Genomic DNA, 18,690 nt, shown 5'->3' on the forward strand with positions numbered 1-18,690 from the left:
AAATGCTTATAAATTATTGAAACCACTAAACATTCCACATTAAAAAAAAATTGTTGGTGTAAAATTTTGGTACACAAATATACAAATAATCATAAAATCATATGAGTAGAAACCTCATTTAATAAATATTCATATTAAAAGGGTACTATATATATATATGTTAATATCATTTAAATTTAATTATATATCATATATGATAGATAAGATTGATTGTCTTGATTTATTTACCCTAAAATTACTGCGAATAAACAAGAGCGGTCGTTTGATTTACATGCGCACGCCAATTTATTACATAACAGTAACTGATTTCTTGGTTATTTAATATATAATTATTATTTTATTATTTCACAATATGCAGAAAAACATAAAATAAGTAATAAATATAAAATATTTATTATGTACAAGGCGCAGACCTTAACCTAAGTATGTATCTCTTTAATAATTTTAAATCTTAAACATTTTCTAAATTCATGCCAAACAAAATAACGAAATGAGAATAAACTCAAAAATCAATATTTATATCGAGCAATTACCAAAATGAAAAAAAAAACAACACAAAAATGAAAAAATATTAAAGATAGATAGGATTGGCACATAAACGTAAACTTCTCATAACCATAATTAACTTTTAAATTGCTAAATCATGATATAAAACCGAGTTGACATAGTTTCATTGTAACCAAATAGTAAGCATGAGATTCTTCTGTCTAAACGTTAGGTTCTTATGCGATAAGTAATTTTTTGACCTAAAATATTTTTTAAAATTTGATCAGCTCATCAGTAAACAAATTATATAATTAACAAAAAAGTTTTTAAAAATTGTTGAAGGACCAAAAATATTAATTAGATCAAAAATATAAATTTTCTTTTCTATACGATATTTCTTAAATAATTTTCATATAAATTTACTCAGCGTAATGCCAATGTATATAGTATACTGTGCAAAATGAATTTACGAGGTGCATCTATTTTATGGGGTTTATGATTCTTTGCTTAGACTTATTGAAAAAGAAATTATAGACACAAAAATATTAGCTTCAATCCATTTATCTATGTTCTTACGCCTTATGGGTCATATAGGCAAAAAAAAAAGAGAGCTCGTATATTACTCTGTCCACAAATTCGCAAGAATTTTCATTGATCACGGAAGATAGATTTGTTGAATCGAATCGACGATCAAATCTAATGTATTATATAAGTTTACATAGATATATACATAGTATTGTTATCAACAACTATACATAGTGTTGTTGTCAATAACTAGTCAACAAAGATGTAGTCTTTAATTTATTATAGTATTAGATATGGACTACTATGATAAGGTTCAACCATTTAACCATTACCGTTCCTCTTAAATTAATGGTATTGGGTCCGATCGGTAATGATTATAGCTTTAAAATTTTTGCCGTAGAAAAAAATCTGTAGATTTTTTTGTTGTGGCTTTAAATTTTATTGCTGTAGAATTTTATGGAAAACACTTAAAAATTGTTTTGGATATTTGGCTCTACAGAGCACTTATACAGTTGTAGGTTATTTCAAGAGCCGTGGTTTCAAAAAAAAAAATAAATCTTAATTGCTCTGAATTTAGTGCTTTATAAATAAATAGAGCTGTGGACAACACCTACATCAACTGCCAATCTAGTCTTCCCACTAATACACGTGGTATCTGTGAAGATTAGTAGTTAGTTTATTACTTTATTTATTTTCTTGTGTATATGACACCAGTGTATTTGGACTAGATATAATATTTGTTTAAGAAAAGTTTATGTTTTTGTTGATTTGGGATCTTTAACAGACTAATCTAGTCTATGTCAAAAAAACAGACTAATCTAGTCACTGATTGTTATTCATTTTGAATTGAAAGCGAACTGAATAAACATTGACAATCATTGATACGAATGTTTATGTGACTTCGTAGATATCTGTATCATATATGAATACTATGTCCCACAGTATTCAAAATCTAATAATGCCTTATGAATATGATCGTGTTGGCAATTTAACAACAACGATATTTTACGGATAAGAGCTGTTTATACGAAGCCAGAAACATGGGAGCTATCCATAAATGCACTGGACATGCTTAGCTTATATTCTTCACTATCATAATGAATGAAACAAGTTTATGCGCGTTTTAGTTTAATCCAATATATTCAGATCCTTAAATTTGATATTAAGGAAAACCAGATTGCTTATTCTGTCGGCCAATATATTCAATTACTCATGAATCATGATAGTTCTAATGAATGGAGGCATGAACTACTAGCTTGAGAACGTAAAAGAAACAAAACGAACTTACCGTTGTGGCAGTTAAAAAGATTCATTATTCTCCACACATACCTTTGAAAATTTGTCTAAGAAAACTCTTCTCGTTTATACTCCATCCGTTTCATATTAAGTGTCGTTTTAGAGAATTTTTTTCGCTACAAAATAAGTGTCGTTTTCGATTTTCAATGCAAAATTTATTAATTTTATGCAAAATTTATTTTTCTATTGGTTGAAATATAGTTAGATATATATGTAATAGTGTTTTTTTATAGGAAATGTACAAAATTAATTGTTTCTTTAATCCGTGTGCCGAAAAAGGGAGTATAAATTATAAGTTACCATTTGTACGAACTACACTACATCATACGCATACCTAATTATATATATTCCAAAAATGCAGATCATTTGCGAGAGTTTACTAGATTTCAGATCTACGATGTTATTTTACATGACATCGTGTTCTGTTCTATATCAAAGTTCATACGTATTTAAATCAAACCCTGTGGAATATATATAATTAGGTATGAAATATGATGTAGTCTACTTGTAGTGCGTGTGATATAAGTCAATGTATATATTTTTATAGTTATAGTATGGGGACTCGTCCAAGAGCCGGTTGTTTATCCTGTAAGCAGACAAAACTATTCGACCAAACTACTTCGGTTTAGTTTTTTTCTTTGACTAGGTAGCCAATCTCAGAATGTTCAACAATTTTAGCCGTCTCGTGTTGAAAACATGAAAAAACGGGATTTGAACAACTTTCTGTCCTATCGAAAAGCTTAAACTATAAATGTTTCAGTTTTCTCGAGGTCGATCGGATAAATTGGTAAAGAAAATAAATGTTATGAGTTGCATTGATCAATTATTTATTTGTAACATAAAAATAACTAATCAGGATCATGGAAAAAGGCGAAAATATCTTTTGTAAATCAACAATCGTTTGATGTAGTTAGCAAAAAAAAAACAATCGTTTGATGATCTATGCCAGGTACTAAATATACTTGTCGATGAAAGGTATTCTTATTAGATACCAATTCCCAATAGCCAACCCGTGGGCTTCGTAGATTAGTCAGAGCCGGATCCAACTCTATGTTTTATTGGCTATGTATCATCGTAGGATACAATAGGATAGCCTTTGTTCAATAATCATGTTAGACCACAAACTTCTCTTCTTCTTTTTGTGGTATGAAGTATTGGCTTCTGAAACTACATTTTTCAGACCAAAAAAAAAAAAAAAACTTCTAAGTAAATTTGGTATTAAGTTCTGATAGCAGTGAGACTTTTCTTAACTGGTTAAGTTTTTAACATTGTCCAATAAATATTATATCCTATACACATCAATTTAAATTACGTACAATATTGAGATTTAAGATCTTCAGTTTCTAATGCCGGATAAAGTCCATGAATATAGTTAGCACTTAGCAAGATGACAGTTCGCATCATTAAAAAGGTAGAAAGAAGGCAAAGTTGTAAACCAGATGGGTTCTTGAAGTACCGCATTTGAGTTTTATAAAAACGGCTCCTTATTCAAGTGTAAGGCCCATTTCTTAGTTCATAATGTTTGCAATGCGGTGCAAAGTCCTCCAAAGCCCACTCTGAGTCTTAAATAATTGTCTGATTGTTGGATGTCTATTTATCAAATCCGTTGTAGCACACCGGCCAATTTTAACTGATGAAATCCGGGTTCACCCCCCGCCAGCGGAAAATATTTAGTATGTGTTTGTCATGTTACTAAATCATCGCCAAACGTTTGTTACAATAAACTTGTGTTCATAAAACAACAATTTAGGAATGATAAAGAAAAATCTATTCCTCGTAAATAGTAAAAGGTTTCAAGAATATTAAAGAACTTAATGTTTTTTCTCGTTCCCTTGGTCACCGGTCACACATCGTTTTGTTTCGCTGGCAAGAAGGGCCATAGATGGGGAAAACGTTCATTCTTGTCAAATGATTGTTATCTTCAACTAATGGCTGCGCGACTTGCATCATCGACTACTAAAGAGAAAATGATAAATTAATTTTCCTTTACTACTAACTGTACAACACTTCAAATAAAGAAGCTAACTTCTTTTAATGTGTGTGTTTTGTTTTTCAATTGTATATGTATTTCACGATGAACCAATTTGTACTTTGTGGAACAGTGGAAGTCAATGTTTTGTCATCTATATGGGAAAACGAACAGTAGAAAGTTCACCATCTGAGGGAGAACGACTATTTACATCCAAAGATAAACATATAGAAACAAAAGTATAATTGCGAATATATAAACAATCTACTTTCAATATTGAATATAGGTTTGGTTTGTGAATCAGGCTGTATATAAGCACGTACAATCCATTTTTGTCTCCATGTACATATAAAACTAGACAGTAACCCGTGTTTTACGCGGAATAAGATGTTAATATTAGTGTTAAAATTATATATTATGATTATGTATAACATAAAATATGTTTAAGCGATAGTTAGATAGAACTAAAAGTATGATTGTTATCAGGGATGAAACCAAAGACTTTTTATAATGGGTTCACTAATATTAACTAATGGATTCACTCATTTTTTTATGATATTGATATGTTTTTTCTTAGGTTTACAAAAAGTAGCTATTAATAAAGAATAACTTACTTGTACTAGTTATGGAGTTAATGGTTTAACAAATAAAATCGAAAAAATGTGGATCAATAACATATTATAAACAAAACAATAACTGTGTGAAATAAAAAAGTATAGCTCCCTTAAATTCAGAAAACATAGATGCATAATAAAAGAAATTGAAAGTTATTTGACCCTCTAAATTGTAAAGGTTATTCCAGATGCGACCAGCACGTGAGACTTGCTGGTGGTTCGTTTCCGGAAGTTTCTTCTCATCTTCAAAGTCGTCTAATGCAGAGTTCTCATGGCGGCGAAAGTGGTGACACTCACATGCTTATATTGCTTGCTCGAGAAGATTAATACACTAAGCCGAGACGATTTACAGTGATTCAGTCTCCTCGAAACAGAGATCACCTCATCGAGCAGTAACAAAACCGAGTACGCCACATTTATCTAGAAATATATTTTCAACATCCTCTTTCAGTAATGAGAGGCGGTTCTCAAGAACGTGAGTGATCTGCTAAATGCATGAAAGCAGGTATGTAGAAAAGGATTCTTTCATTAACACTTGGCATCGTACTAAAGTTTCATCGCTTTGTCGTCGTCTACGAATCTGTCGACCTAATGGCGATAGATCAGATAGGTTACCGTTTTTAACAGAAACGTATAGATGAATAATGAATCTTTATTGATGCTATAATTATATTAAGAGGATTGATAAATCAACTAATCGAACTTAAAACTGAAGGTTTATCACGTAAAAGTGTTCGTCGAGAAAAATATAGATGGTACGAAGTTTTTTAAAAGGATTTAGTGTGAACGTATTAAATTCACAGTTTTAGTGAGAAATGTTATGTGCGTGACACCTAGGCGTTTTATTAAATAAAAGCTTCTCGTGAAGCCACTTCATTACGTCACATTCATTGCTAATAAACTTTTAAAATAAGCTTTAAAAGTGCTTCTCATTTAATATACAGGGAATATACACGTAGACTTTTATGGCTAGATGGGTAAATGTGTGAATTGTGTTGGTTACAATATTAAATGTTACATTTACTATCGTACTGTCCATTTATGTGATTAGAAAGTGCAACCAATCAGTAGCTGAAATCTACTAAAGTGATAAATACATCAAAACTTTAAGGGCAACATTATTGGTTTGGACAAAATTTTGTCCTTAGAATAAATTAGTATTATTTTTTAGTTAGGGACAAATGCATAAGGATTTTTTTAATTTTGTTGATTATTGGTAGGACAAAAATAGTCCTTAGCATATTTTCACACATTTATTTTAATGTGTGATTAGATATAAAAGATACATTTTAAATAAAACATAAAAGAGAAGTTTAACATTAAATTGAAAGCAAAATAGAATTACAACAAAAAAAAAAATTAAATGGAAACAAACATTTTATTAAATTCATAAAAACTTATAAATTACATGTTATCTGGACGATGTCCAAATTTTACCCATATATTTTCAATCAAATCATATTTTAAATTATGATGGGTTTGTATATTGCGAACGCTCGTCCGACGATCCATTGTATTGCCGACCGGCGAAGGCATATTGACGGAAAATCTTTCCATATCACTTTCTTGAAATCCAGGAACCACATATTGTGTCCTTGATGCCCGTTCATCCTCCGCAGTCATATTATGGAGAATGATACATGCTCTCATAATATTTCCTATCTTGTGTTTATCCCATAAATTAGATGGATTTCTGACGACGGCAAATCTAGCTTGCAGGACTCCAAAGGCACGTTCAACATCTTTCCGTACAGCTTCTTGCTTCTTAGCAAATAATGAATGTTTCTCAGTTTGTGGTAGACGGATAGATTGAATAAAAGTCGCCCAGTCAGGATAAATCCCATCAGTGAGATAATAGGCCAAATGATACGTATGACAATCTCCACCACAAAGAGCTGCGAAGAACAAATCTCCTACACGTTTCCAAAAAGTGCCTGATTTTTGGTTATTACCGACTATAGCATCCTTAGAGGTATTTAACCAAGCACTTATCAGCATCTCGTCCTCGACCGGGGTCCATTTATGTCTCCTCCCACGCTCCACGGGTGGATCTGTGGGTGGAGTTGGAGCAACAGACTGTTGAGAACTGAATTGAGGGATCTGTGAAGATCCAGAAGGAAAACTCTCATAAGGAGAGTTCCCATCATTAACACTTTCGTGTTGACTGTAAAGAAGGCCCGTATAACCAACAGACTGGCTATACGGATTCCTTGGATCCATATAGAAGAAGGAATGTGAGAGAATAAAGAAGATAGAAGAAGGAATGTGACAGAGTTATACCAGAGAAAAAAGAGAACGAAGATGATGGAGATAAACTCGTGAAAGAAGGGTTAAATAGTTGAAAATGATAATTAAAACTCCCATAATGACCTAACTACAAAAGTACATCTCAGTTATTGTATATTACACAACCATAATTACCTATCTACAAGTGCATTAACTACTTTCCAAACTAGCCTTGCAAACAAACTAGACACTTTGGTCACAATCAAAACAGACTCGACACTACCAAGAAAGTGTGGCCTTGCAAACAAACTAGACGCCTTTAACTATTGTACAAACTACATTACTTGGTAGCTGAAGAGAAATAAGTTTACCTTCAAGTGTGGAGGAAATGTTTGTTTCTCTTTGATCTCCTTGCTAATACAATCCTCGTGATCGAACCTCACCTCACCTAATAAACTCGGAAACATAAGAACACACTTCTCAGTTTCAAGAGTTAAACAACAAATAATTACACAATACACAATCTACTGAATCGTTACACGTCTATAACAGAACACATTTACCAGATGCGAAGAACACATTACACGTCTACTGAATCGATAAACTCATCTCACCTCACGTACACAATCTACATCATAATCCCTAAATCTACACGATAACATCACAAAATACAAATGAATCATTTATCATCAAAGACTAAAGAGACGAAAATATAAATACGAAATCCCTAAATCTATAGAAAATCAAGCAAATGATTCAAAGTATAAATACATGCAAATCCCTAAAATCACCCTTTCACCTTCGATTCGCAGCGATAAAGGTCGGGAGGAGACGATCGAGAGGAGATCCGTCTAAAGGAGGCGCTCAGGAGGAGATGTGTCCAAAAGAGATGCTCCACAAGCAAACCGTCTAGAGGAGACGCTCGGGAGGAGATCCGTGGTTCTGTTATCGAATCGGGGGGAGATCCGTCGGCGGGAAGGAGATGCGCCGTTGATGAGAGCTCTATCGCATATTCGATCACCGCGAGAGAGAAAGAGAAAGAAGTGAAAAGTTGATTCTCGATTCTTTTCGGTTTTGCCCAAACCAAAACGCTTCCACCATTCCCTTGCCGACACGTATCACCTAAGGACAAAAAAAAAATATGTTAGCCAACGACAAACCGCGTCCGTCCCAGCGATATTATACAATTTTTATTTAGATAAAATCAAATAAAGCCTAACGACTTCCTCTATCATACCCCGATAATGTTGCCCTAACAAAAACTGTTGTTAATTAAACCATTTTTGTCACTGGTCCAGCCATCCCACAGATAAAAGCTGAATTCTCATCCATGTGGCTGTGAAGGTAGATTTTGTTTCCGCCATTACAACCGCAAATCTAAATGTTTGTATCGTAAAGTCGCTTAACGCCTTAACCAATCACGTTATTCACGTATATCTCATACAATGTCAACTGGTTAAGCATGGGCTCTTTTAGGCAAAAAAATCACGTTAAGAGATTTCACCATTAAGATCACACAAAATAAAAGGCAAGATATTGTATTTCTGTTTTTTTTCTTCTCTTTTCATTGTTTTATCAAGTGGGCATCATTTATATACTTAAAGAGAGAAGAATATGGTGAAAATCTATCGTCTCAGGCGTCGTCCGTGCTCGTAACCACTTCCTTAAGTCTTAACCACTTGATTACTTCGTGATTAGTTTGATGATTAATTTTGTGATGATTTAATGACCATTACTGGAAGTCTGGAACTATGATAATGAAATAATTATAACTGCAAAACAATTAATCAGCAAACCCTTCGTTTCACCATATGTTGGATGTATTAAAGTGTAACACATTAAAAAAATCAGATTGGGCAGATACTATACTAGTATCATTTAAAGTCGTTTGTTATTATTGAAATGCGAAAACGTTATAGCTAAGCAATCTAGTAGGCATTATTATACAAGGAGAATAAGATTAATGTAAATACACGAACAACTAGGCAACCAAAAGTTGCATACAAAAAGTTCATGCATGTATGTATGGGCACAATAACACATTGTGATCACAAGTTAACACTTTGCAGTTCCCATAAGCAAAAAGAAACTACTTTAATAACCTAAACAAGACAAAGGGTTTTAAACTATACTTCTCTGTTTGTAAATGTATTGCATTCTTTCTCCCCTTCAGCCACTGGCCACTGCCCAGTGCCCTTGTAAGCTTTTTAGATGCTCTTTGCGCTTTCTTTAAAAGCCCCACGCTATAATGTGTATTTGTTTGAGTACATATTATAATTAATTTCAATTTTGTAGATACAAAAACGATATTCTCTTTATACTACGAGTTTAGGATAAAGTATGATGTATGTTTGGCCTGATCTGGATAGGAAGTCCCGTACCGTACGTGACACTCACTTTCTAATAGCCAAGAAACAAAGCTCGTATCTTTCTTATGTGTCCTTTTTAATAACATTAGAAGAAGAAAAAACCAGTTTCATTAATCTGTCAAAGTTTGATCTGGATAATGTTTGATGAGCTATAACTTAATACAACCCACATGTGAGTTATATAAGTAAATTTATTAACAATTTAACAGTTAAATAAATCTCCCAGCTAGCTTCTAAGTTCTAACACAAAGAAACAAACAAACACCTTCCAATAATTAGCTAAAAATATCCAAAACAACACTGTCATTAGCTTATCAAGAGACCATTTACGAACCACATGCCCTTCACGCCTCACGGGATCAAAACAGCCCCCAACTTACCAAATACGCAAAGTAATCATTACGGGAGCCTCCAGGGGTGTTATAGTAATTTCATATTACGGCCAGTTATAGTAATTTCATATTACTGCTATGGTTTTAGAAGACTTGGACCAAGCGATGAACCCGAGACCATCGCTGCTCCATTGCATTCTCATGTGACCTTCTCTCTCTCTCTTTATTCCTCTATACTCTGAAAAATTAATAATTTTCTTCTTTTTTGTTGAAAAAAGTTATGTTATTTCTTAATGTTATCTTATTTGATTCCACTGGATTCGAACCAAACCCATGACAGGAGAGAATGATGAGAACCAGATCACCAATCTTGATCCAAATGTAATAAAAAAAAACTACTATGACGGTGCATTCTTGAGAAAGTCTCTTTCCTTCTTGAGAAAGTTTCTTTCCTTCTCTACATTTCTCCCAATCTCTATCTGATCTCTACTTCTCAATCATTATCATCACCAGAAGAACAATAACAAAGCAATGTCGCTTGACATTAAAAGACCTATCAGCAACAAGACCAAGAAGAAAACTGGGTTCATCGTCAATATGCAGCAGCTGAATCACAACAACAGAGGAGGAAACAACCTCTTCATCGTCTTCTTCAGACATTATTACAGATGGATCCTCTGGTTTTTCCTCTCTCTATACTTCTTCACATCTTACTTCGCCGGAGACCAATCCACCACCATCACAACAACTAGTCTCATCTCTAACCACAAAACGTCGTTGTCTCTCCCGTCTCACGCTCTCATCGAATCTTCCGCCATTGTCAAACCAGCTCACACGTCTATATCCAGCGGGATGAAGATTTACGTTTACGACTTACCGGCGAGATTCAACGCCGACTGGGTGATGTCATCAGACCGGTGCGCCAGTCACCTCTTCGCGGCGGAGGTAGCGATTCACCGCGCCCTTCTCTCTGATTCAAATGTCCGTACGTTAGACCCAGAAGAAGCTGACTTCTTCTTCGTCCCCGTATACGTATCCTGCAACTTCTCCACCGCCAACGGCTTCCCTTCTCTTAGCCACGCTCGCTCCCTCATCTCCTCCGCCGTTGATTTCATCTCGGAGAGTTACCCGTTTTGGAACAGAACACGAGGTTCCGACCACGTGTTTGTAGCTTCGCATGACTTCGGTGCATGCTTCCACGCGATGGTAAGATCCTCGATTGATTAACTTTGCATAAAAATTTAATTTTATAGAAAAAAAACTGATTTTGAAAAGTTTTAATTTTTCACAGATTGTTAGAGAAAATTTGATTTTTGAAAAGTTTTAATTTTTTTTTTGCATAGAAAAAAAGTTTTGATTTTATACATATATAGAGAAAACTGATTTTTTTTAATTTTATTTTTGTGAAGGAGGATATGGCCATTGAAGCAGGCATTCCAGAGTTTATGAAGAAGTCAATAATTTTACAGACGTTTGGAGTAAACTACAAGCATCCATGTCAAGAAGCGGAGCACGTGGTGATCCCGCCGTATATTCCGCCGGAGAGTGTGCAGAGAGCTACAAACAAAGCTCCGGCGAACAGACGGCGAGACATATGGGCGTTTTTCCGGGGGAAGATGGAAGTCAACCCTAAGAATATTAGCGGACGTTATTACAGCAAGTGCGTGCGTAGCGAAACTTTTTTTTTTGTTTTCTCGTTGACTTTGACTTTTTGTATTGGTTTGTTCTTAATTTCTAAAATTGCCACTTTTCGGCGTGCAGGGGAGTGAGAACGGCGATTCTGAAGAAATACGGCGGAAGAAGACGGTTTCATCTTAACCGGCACCGGTTTGCTGGATACCGAGAGGAGATCTTGCGGTCCGTGTTTTGTCTATGTCCTCTAGGGTGGGCTCCATGGAGTCCTCGGCTAGTGGAATCAGCTGTTTTAGGGTGCGTCCCCATTGTTATCGCCGATGGGATTCAGTTACCTTTCTCGGAGACGGTCCGGTGGCCGGAGATATCTCTCACGGTGGCGGAGAAAGACGTGAGGAATCTACGCAAGATATTGGAACACGTGACGGCGACCAATTTGTCAACGATACAGCGGAACTTACGTGAGCCGGCGTTTAAGCGGGCTCTCTTGTACAATGTGCCGATGACGGAAGGTGACGCTACGTGGCATATTCTCGATGCGTTGTCGAGGAAGCTAGATCGGTCTTACAGAAGGTCAAGGGTTTTGAGCCAATGAAGAGTTGACACGTAAGATGCTGTCGCTAAATGGATGCTAGGCTGGATATTTTTGACTCTTTCGATATTGGAAACTGGAATGTCTTGGTGTGGGGTCCACAACGCGAGAAGCTTAACTCGGACACGTGAGATGTTTGCTGAGCTGGCTACCACTGAGTGGATCAGCATGTACATCGGGGAAGTGAAAGTGTAAAGTATGCTGATGTGTAATTCTTTTGTATGAGTAGGCATTTAATTCTTTGAATATAAAAATTGACTTGTAGATCGTAATGCATGCAGGGTTAAATCAATCTCAACTTCGGTTTAAAATCCATTCATAGTAAACAACGCTAGCTAATTAACACGAATGTAGTCATCTCAGGAATTTGCAACTATGTTTAATCATTCGGTTAGCTTTTGATATCATTTCTCCATAAAATAATAATTTGCAATTAAACTTCAATATAATTGTTAATAAAATAAATTAAAATTAATATATAGTGTATACATACTTGTGAAAAGTAGTGAATAAAGATATAACAAAAGGGTGGAGTTGAATGGGGGAAGATGAAAGACAGAGCAATGTGAGCAAGAGACAGCTAGTGTGTCAGAAAATGCGTTACACCCAATAAATGTAAGAGATGAGTTGAAATGATAATATAAACACGGTTTGTATGCAGTCCCACCTAACGTCTAGTAGTTATCACTAAAACAGTACAGTTGATCCCTCTAAAATATATTATGGAGCTGAATGTTTAGAACCGGAGAGGCTGTGTCCAAAACTGATACTATTACTATTACACAATGTTGTGTTGTTTATTGCAAAAGAAAAAGTTATTATTATGTAAATAATTTTGTTTAGAACGAAAGTGACATATCTCCTTTACAATGGGTATGGTCACTGGTCCAAGTACCATTGGTGAGAGAGCCATGAGAGAGGAGGGGTCTGGATCTTTAAACCATTAAACAAAATTCGCATAAAAGGGCCTACAAATTGTATCTTCGATCTTAGGCTCTATATTATGTTGGGCCCAACCCAACTCTACTCCGCAGGCCTAAACTTAAAAGTGTTTTGATATTCCCATTTGTAATATGATTTATCTTTTTTAATTACAAGAACCTAAAGCTTAAATACTTTTGGTTTTTTGGACAGAACATTGGGAGCACAAATATCATTCTTGTGTAAAATTAAAAAAAAAAAAACAGAGCAGGGAAGTCTGAAAGAATGGAGAAAGTGATGAACCTGATAAAGCCGAAGCCTGATCCGAAGCAAATCTTACGTGATTGGCAACGCAAGCTTCGTCAAGAGTGCCGTAACATCGAACGCCAAATCCGAGGTTCTTTCTTCCTCTCTGATAAATTTAGGGTTTTTTTTTAGATTCAGGGAAAGTTCCGAACTTTGATGAATCTAGCTGAAATTAGATTGATGGGTTTGTTCGATCGCACCTCTAATTGCGAAAAAATCAATCTGAATCGGTTTTGGGAATCGGATCATGATCACGGATCACGAGTGTCCTTATAAGCTGATTTTGATTTCAATCTGGATCCTCTGAGTTGGGGGTTAGGTTACAATCTGATTTTGAGATTGTTTCGTTTTTCAGATATACAGAAAGAAGAGAGAACGGTTCAGAAAGCTATTAAAGAAGCTGCTAAGCGGAACGATATGGTCTCAGCAAAGGTAGTCTCTTAAAAATTAGCTTCCTTTTTCTTTTTGTAATCTTTTGGCTGATTCTCATTCTATGGCGTTCATTAAAGGCGCTTGCTAAGGAGGTTGTGAGTGCGAGAAGAACAGTTAACCGTTTATATGAAAACAAGGCCCAGATGAATTCCATATCAATGCACCTCGGAGAAAGTGTTGGTAATATACAGCTTACAGTTCTCATCGTTTTGTCTTAACTATGTTTGCAATGTTATTCTCTAACACATATATATCCTTTCTTTGAACCTTTCAGCTGTTGCTCGGACCGTTGGGCATCTGTCCAAGAGCGCAGAGGTTATGAAGCTTGTCAATAACCTCATGAAGGCTCCTCAAATGGCTGCAACTATGCAGGAGTTCAGCAAAGAGATGACTAAGGTGACCTTTCTTTCTTTTCCCTTTCTCTCATCATATTAGTATTCATCTTATATTAATCCATAATGATTTTTATTTTTGTTGCTTTGATATGTAGGCTGGAGTTATTGAGGAGTTTGTGAACGAGGCCATTGACAATGCACTAGATTCAGAGGATATGGAGGAAGAGATCGACGAAGAGGTTGATAAAGTGTTGACTGCTATCGCTGGAGAAACCGCTGCTGAGCTTCCAGAAGCTGTCAGGAAGGAAAGGATAAAGGTGCCTGCACAGAAGGCGAGCACTTCCCGCGAGGTAAAAGCTTATCCACCAATATGCACTGCTTGATTGGAGATTATGTTCTGAAAGAAGATGTTGCGTTTTGTTTTGTTTTGCAGGAAGAGGCAATTGCAGAAGGTGTTGATGATGAGGAAGAACTGGAGGAGATTCGAGCTCGCCTCGCTAAAGTTAGATCCTAACTTGATTCCAGTGACTCTTTTTTACACACGATTTTTATTGATCCAAGGAACTCTTGAAGGTGATGAGAGAGAACATAAGGAGATTGATGTGTATTGTATAATATAATTGAATTGCCTTATAACATTGTAATCATAAGCTGTCTTTTGGTAACAAAGTTTTCTTTTACACTATGGTTCAGTGGTTGAGAAAACCGGGTTCTTGGATTTTGGTTTAGTATCCACTTTAAACATGTAGTGGAGAGTTGGAGCAAACCATAATTCTGATTACCTAAATGTTTAGGCGATAGTGATAAATGGTGATATAACTATCGGTAGATTATTGGATATGTGATAATCCGAATGCTAATATTGGACACCGAACCAACCTTGTGTTTTACAAAGAACCATCGAACGAGCTTGGTTTATGATCATGATCATGATCATCAGCTGCACGATCTAAACATGGCTGAGTGCATAATATTTACTGAGATGGTCATAGCCATATTAGCACATTTATATATGTAGAATCATACATACATAATATGAGCACCCACGATATTTACCCATTTCTCTGTCTTTGTTTATACAAACAGTTAACTGCAAAACGACAAAAAAATATTTAGAGCATCAAAAGGAGTTTATTCTTTTGGAAACAATATATCTCTAGATTTATTCCTTTTTTTCTTCTTAGACTGAATTTCATAATGACGAAAGCAACTCGTATGCATAGTTCAACCTCATGCAATGTTTGACATAGGAATTTACCAGATCGTCCATACCCAAAATATAATTAGGATCCTAAATGAACAAACTGGCAACATGTTTGGTTGTAACAAAAAAAATTTGGCATCATATACAAAAAATTGATTAAAAAAAAAACAAGTATCTAACAAGAAAGAAAGAGAAGGACAAGTAAAATCAATTCACGAGAAACATTAAATAATCGAAGTATGATTAATAATAATAATTAGTCATTACCAGTTCACACATAATTCATCAACTTCAACCAATTGAATTGGCCCCTAAATTAATTTAAAAGCCTTTGGCCCTAAGCTAATGCTTGATTGGTTTGTAGCCAAAACCGACTATTTTGTTGAGTATGTCTTCCTCTTCATAGGATATTAATACTCAACATGTTGAGAAGGATACATATATCGTAGTATTCCGAATAATCTAGCTTTCTAAATTCGAACGTCTTAGTTATCATATGAAAATACGTATTCTTTTTATTTGCTTGCGAGTGATAAAAAGCTTATGTATTGTTGTCATTAAGTTGCATGCAATTATAACGTAGTTTCTTCATATTTAGGAGATGATTTAGACATATTCTGCAAAAGCAGATCACGACACCTCAACCTTCACAAAGTCGAACTAGAAGTAATCATTAGAGTAAAACAAATATAGCTAGCATTCACATAATTAGATAGGTATAGACGTATAGTATACTCAAGTAAATACCTACAAGAATTCTTGTAACGTTACTAATGAGATATTATACTGGTTTCCTATGTTCATATTTACATGCATCCATTTTTTTCTGAATAACATGACATATGTGGTGTTCTTTAATTAGAAAAATAACTTAACATATGGGTTGTTCCAAAAACCATCCATCTTCATTTAATTTCCGTGGGATGAGTTTCGATTGCATGTCTCTCATTTTTATATTTATTAATCAATAAAGATAATTAAAATTAAGGAACCCATTCTATAAAAGCAGAGACGATCATGATTCCTTAGTCACACTACAAACTCATTTCTTCCTACAAAGAACATAACAAACTTAAACATGCAAGTCAGAAATTTCTCCCAGCTTTTCCTTGTCTTTGTTGTTGTCTTGTCTTCAAAACAAGAAAATGTCAACAGCGATCCTTCCGTGGATGAACTAGCACGTCACGCTGGTTATTACACACTGGAGCATTCAAAACCAGCAAGGTGTGAATCAGGACTTTTTATATAACGCAATAATAACCGTTTCTATTTTATTTAATGACGTTTCTTATTCTTATTTCCACAGAATGTTCTACTTCTTCTTTGAGTCAAAGAACAACGTTACCGATCCAGTTGTACTCTGGCTAACCGGTGGACCGGGTTGCAGTGGCAGTGTGGCTCTGTTCACTGAGAACGGTCCATTCGCTATCTCGGAGAATCTCTCCCTCTCTTGGAATCCGTATAGCTGGGACAAGGTTGTGGACCTTTTTCTTTAAAAGAAATGTCTTTCTTGTCAGCCAAGAAACGTTGTTATCTAATATGATTCAACGAACTTTTCTTTTGTTTAACAGGTCTCTAATATAATTTACGTCGACCAACCAGTTGGGACTGGTTTCAGTAACATATCGGACACTAGCCTTCTCCGTCACGACGAGACTGGCGTGAGCAATGACCTTTACGATTTTCTTCAGGTTCCATTGTTGTTTCTTTTAAAAAAAAAAGTCTTGAAAACATGTTCTTTGAACTATAATGATTTTTGTGGTTCCTTTTTGAAATTTGGTAGGCTTTTTTCAAGGACCATCCACAACTCCAGAAAAATGATTTCTATATTACCGGTGAATCGTATGCTGGTCATTACGTTCCCGCTTTAGCTTCTCGCATTCGCAGTGGAAACAAGAACGATGAAGGGATTCCAATAAACCTTAAAGTAAGTGAATCCTCTGTTTTAAACCCTCACAAGTTCATACTAGGAACGATTTCTGTTTACTTATTTATTTTCTTCTTATATTAACTAGAAGTTTATTGTTTTAATTTGATTAAAAACAAGGGTGTTGCGATTGGTAACGGTCTAACCAACCCAGAGATCCAGTATGGAGCATATGCAGACTATGCACTGGAGATGAAGTTAATCTCCCAGTCTGTTCATGAAAGTCTCAAACAAGATTACGTAGACTGCCAAAGTTCCATAAGAATATGCAGTAATTTATATAAACACCACCATTTCAATTATATCGGATTTGGTTCTGACCTTTTTTTTTTAAAGATATTCTTATTTTGTTATTTTCAGATCGTGATGGTGGTTTAGCTTGTAATTCTTCTTACTATATCTGCAACCAAATTCCTGAGCAGATTCTTTCAGAAAACGAAGGCATAAACGTAAGGATCCGAGTGTTTTCTTGCTTTCTTTTGTTCTGTTTTTGTTTAAAACTGGTTCTTTCTTTTACTTGCTATAATTTCTCTGTTTCTTTTGAAGTACTACGACTTGAGGAAAATATGTGTAGGAGAAATGTGTTATGACATTTGGAATGTGCAAACATTCTTGAACCAAGAAAACGTACGGAAAGCTTTAGGAGTTGGAGACAACAAATTTGAGTTGTGCAGTGGTAATGTTAATGACGCAATGGTTGTGGATTGGATGATTAATATTGAGGTTAAGATTCCAGCTCTTGTCGAAGATGGAATCAATCTTCTAGTTTATGCAGGGGAATATGATCTTGTTTGCAATTGGCTTGGTAAGATTGATCATAATTGCAACAACATATCTTCGATTTTGTTAGTTTAAACGTTTTGGGCTTTTCAGTTGACTTGGTTCATTTTCTCTGTTTATATAGGAAACTCCAGGTGGGTTGAGCAGATGAATTGGTCAGGGCAGAAAGAATTCGGATCAGCCAAGACAGTGGCATTCCTGGTAGATGGTAAAGAAGCCGGTTTGATGAAGAATCACGGTCCTCTCACTTTTCTTAAGGTAAACCATTAAAAACTGATGAACATACATAACCTATTTTAATGTAAAATATAAAATGCCATTAAAGTTAAAATACTTTTTCTTTTGTCGTAAATTGCAACTGTGGGACAGGTTCATGATGCTGGACACATGGTCCCGATGGATCAGCCAAAAGCTTCCTTACAAATGCTCCAGACTTGGATGCAAGGAAGGCTTTCTACTCCAACGGATCCTCAGTGATTATTATGTTTCTAATGTCTAAGCGAATATAATTCTGCTTAGTCTCTTGACTTTCTTAGAAGTTTTCCAAGCATGACTGTTGAGATGAATTAATAATGAATGATATATATTGAAGATTAAGAAAAAAAAATGCTCTCGTTATATTTAAACCATAAAGTAAATTTCAGTAACCACAATATTTCATTTCCAAGATAATGTTTTTACGTTAATGGGTTAATTTATCAAATGTTAACAATATGTGTAGTATACGAAAATATAACATTTGAA

At 35.0% G+C, this 18,690-nt stretch overlaps 3 protein-coding genes across 3 annotated transcripts; all 3 read left to right on the forward strand.

Annotated features, from left to right (window-relative positions):
- The first annotated feature begins 9,981 nt into the window (after positions 1 to 9,981).
- Positions 9,982 to 12,305, forward strand: LOC106336349 (probable glucuronoxylan glucuronosyltransferase F8H). Its single transcript, XM_013775155.1, has 3 exons — positions 9,982 to 11,023; positions 11,227 to 11,477; positions 11,579 to 12,305. Exons 1-3 carry the CDS (start codon positions 10,349 to 10,351, stop codon positions 12,042 to 12,044), a joined length of 1,392 nt encoding a protein of 463 aa, XP_013630609.1. The 5' UTR covers positions 9,982 to 10,348; the 3' UTR covers positions 12,045 to 12,305.
- Positions 12,306 to 13,160: 855 nt separating this feature from the next.
- Positions 13,161 to 14,717, forward strand: LOC106336350 (vacuolar protein sorting-associated protein 24 homolog 1). Its single transcript, XM_013775156.1, has 6 exons — positions 13,161 to 13,359; positions 13,624 to 13,700; positions 13,778 to 13,880; positions 13,975 to 14,096; positions 14,191 to 14,385; positions 14,469 to 14,717. Exons 1-6 carry the CDS (start codon positions 13,248 to 13,250, stop codon positions 14,547 to 14,549), a joined length of 690 nt encoding a protein of 229 aa, XP_013630610.1. The 5' UTR covers positions 13,161 to 13,247; the 3' UTR covers positions 14,550 to 14,717.
- A 1,569-nt stretch (positions 14,718 to 16,286) lies between these two features.
- LOC106333470 (serine carboxypeptidase-like 47) lies at positions 16,287 to 18,506 on the forward strand. The gene is made up of 9 exons (XM_013771913.1): positions 16,287 to 16,463; positions 16,546 to 16,714; positions 16,811 to 16,930; positions 17,023 to 17,166; positions 17,287 to 17,437; positions 17,527 to 17,615; positions 17,713 to 17,971; positions 18,071 to 18,204; positions 18,316 to 18,506. Exons 1-9 carry the CDS (start codon positions 16,318 to 16,320, stop codon positions 18,421 to 18,423), a joined length of 1,320 nt encoding a protein of 439 aa, XP_013627367.1. The 5' UTR covers positions 16,287 to 16,317; the 3' UTR covers positions 18,424 to 18,506.
- Positions 18,507 to 18,690: the final 184 nt, after the last annotated feature.

The sequence above is a fragment of the Brassica oleracea genome, chromosome C3 (assembly GCF_000695525.1).
Source record: "Brassica oleracea var. oleracea cultivar TO1000 chromosome C3, BOL, whole genome shotgun sequence".
Lineage (NCBI taxonomy): Eukaryota > Viridiplantae > Streptophyta > Magnoliopsida > Brassicales > Brassicaceae > Brassica > Brassica oleracea.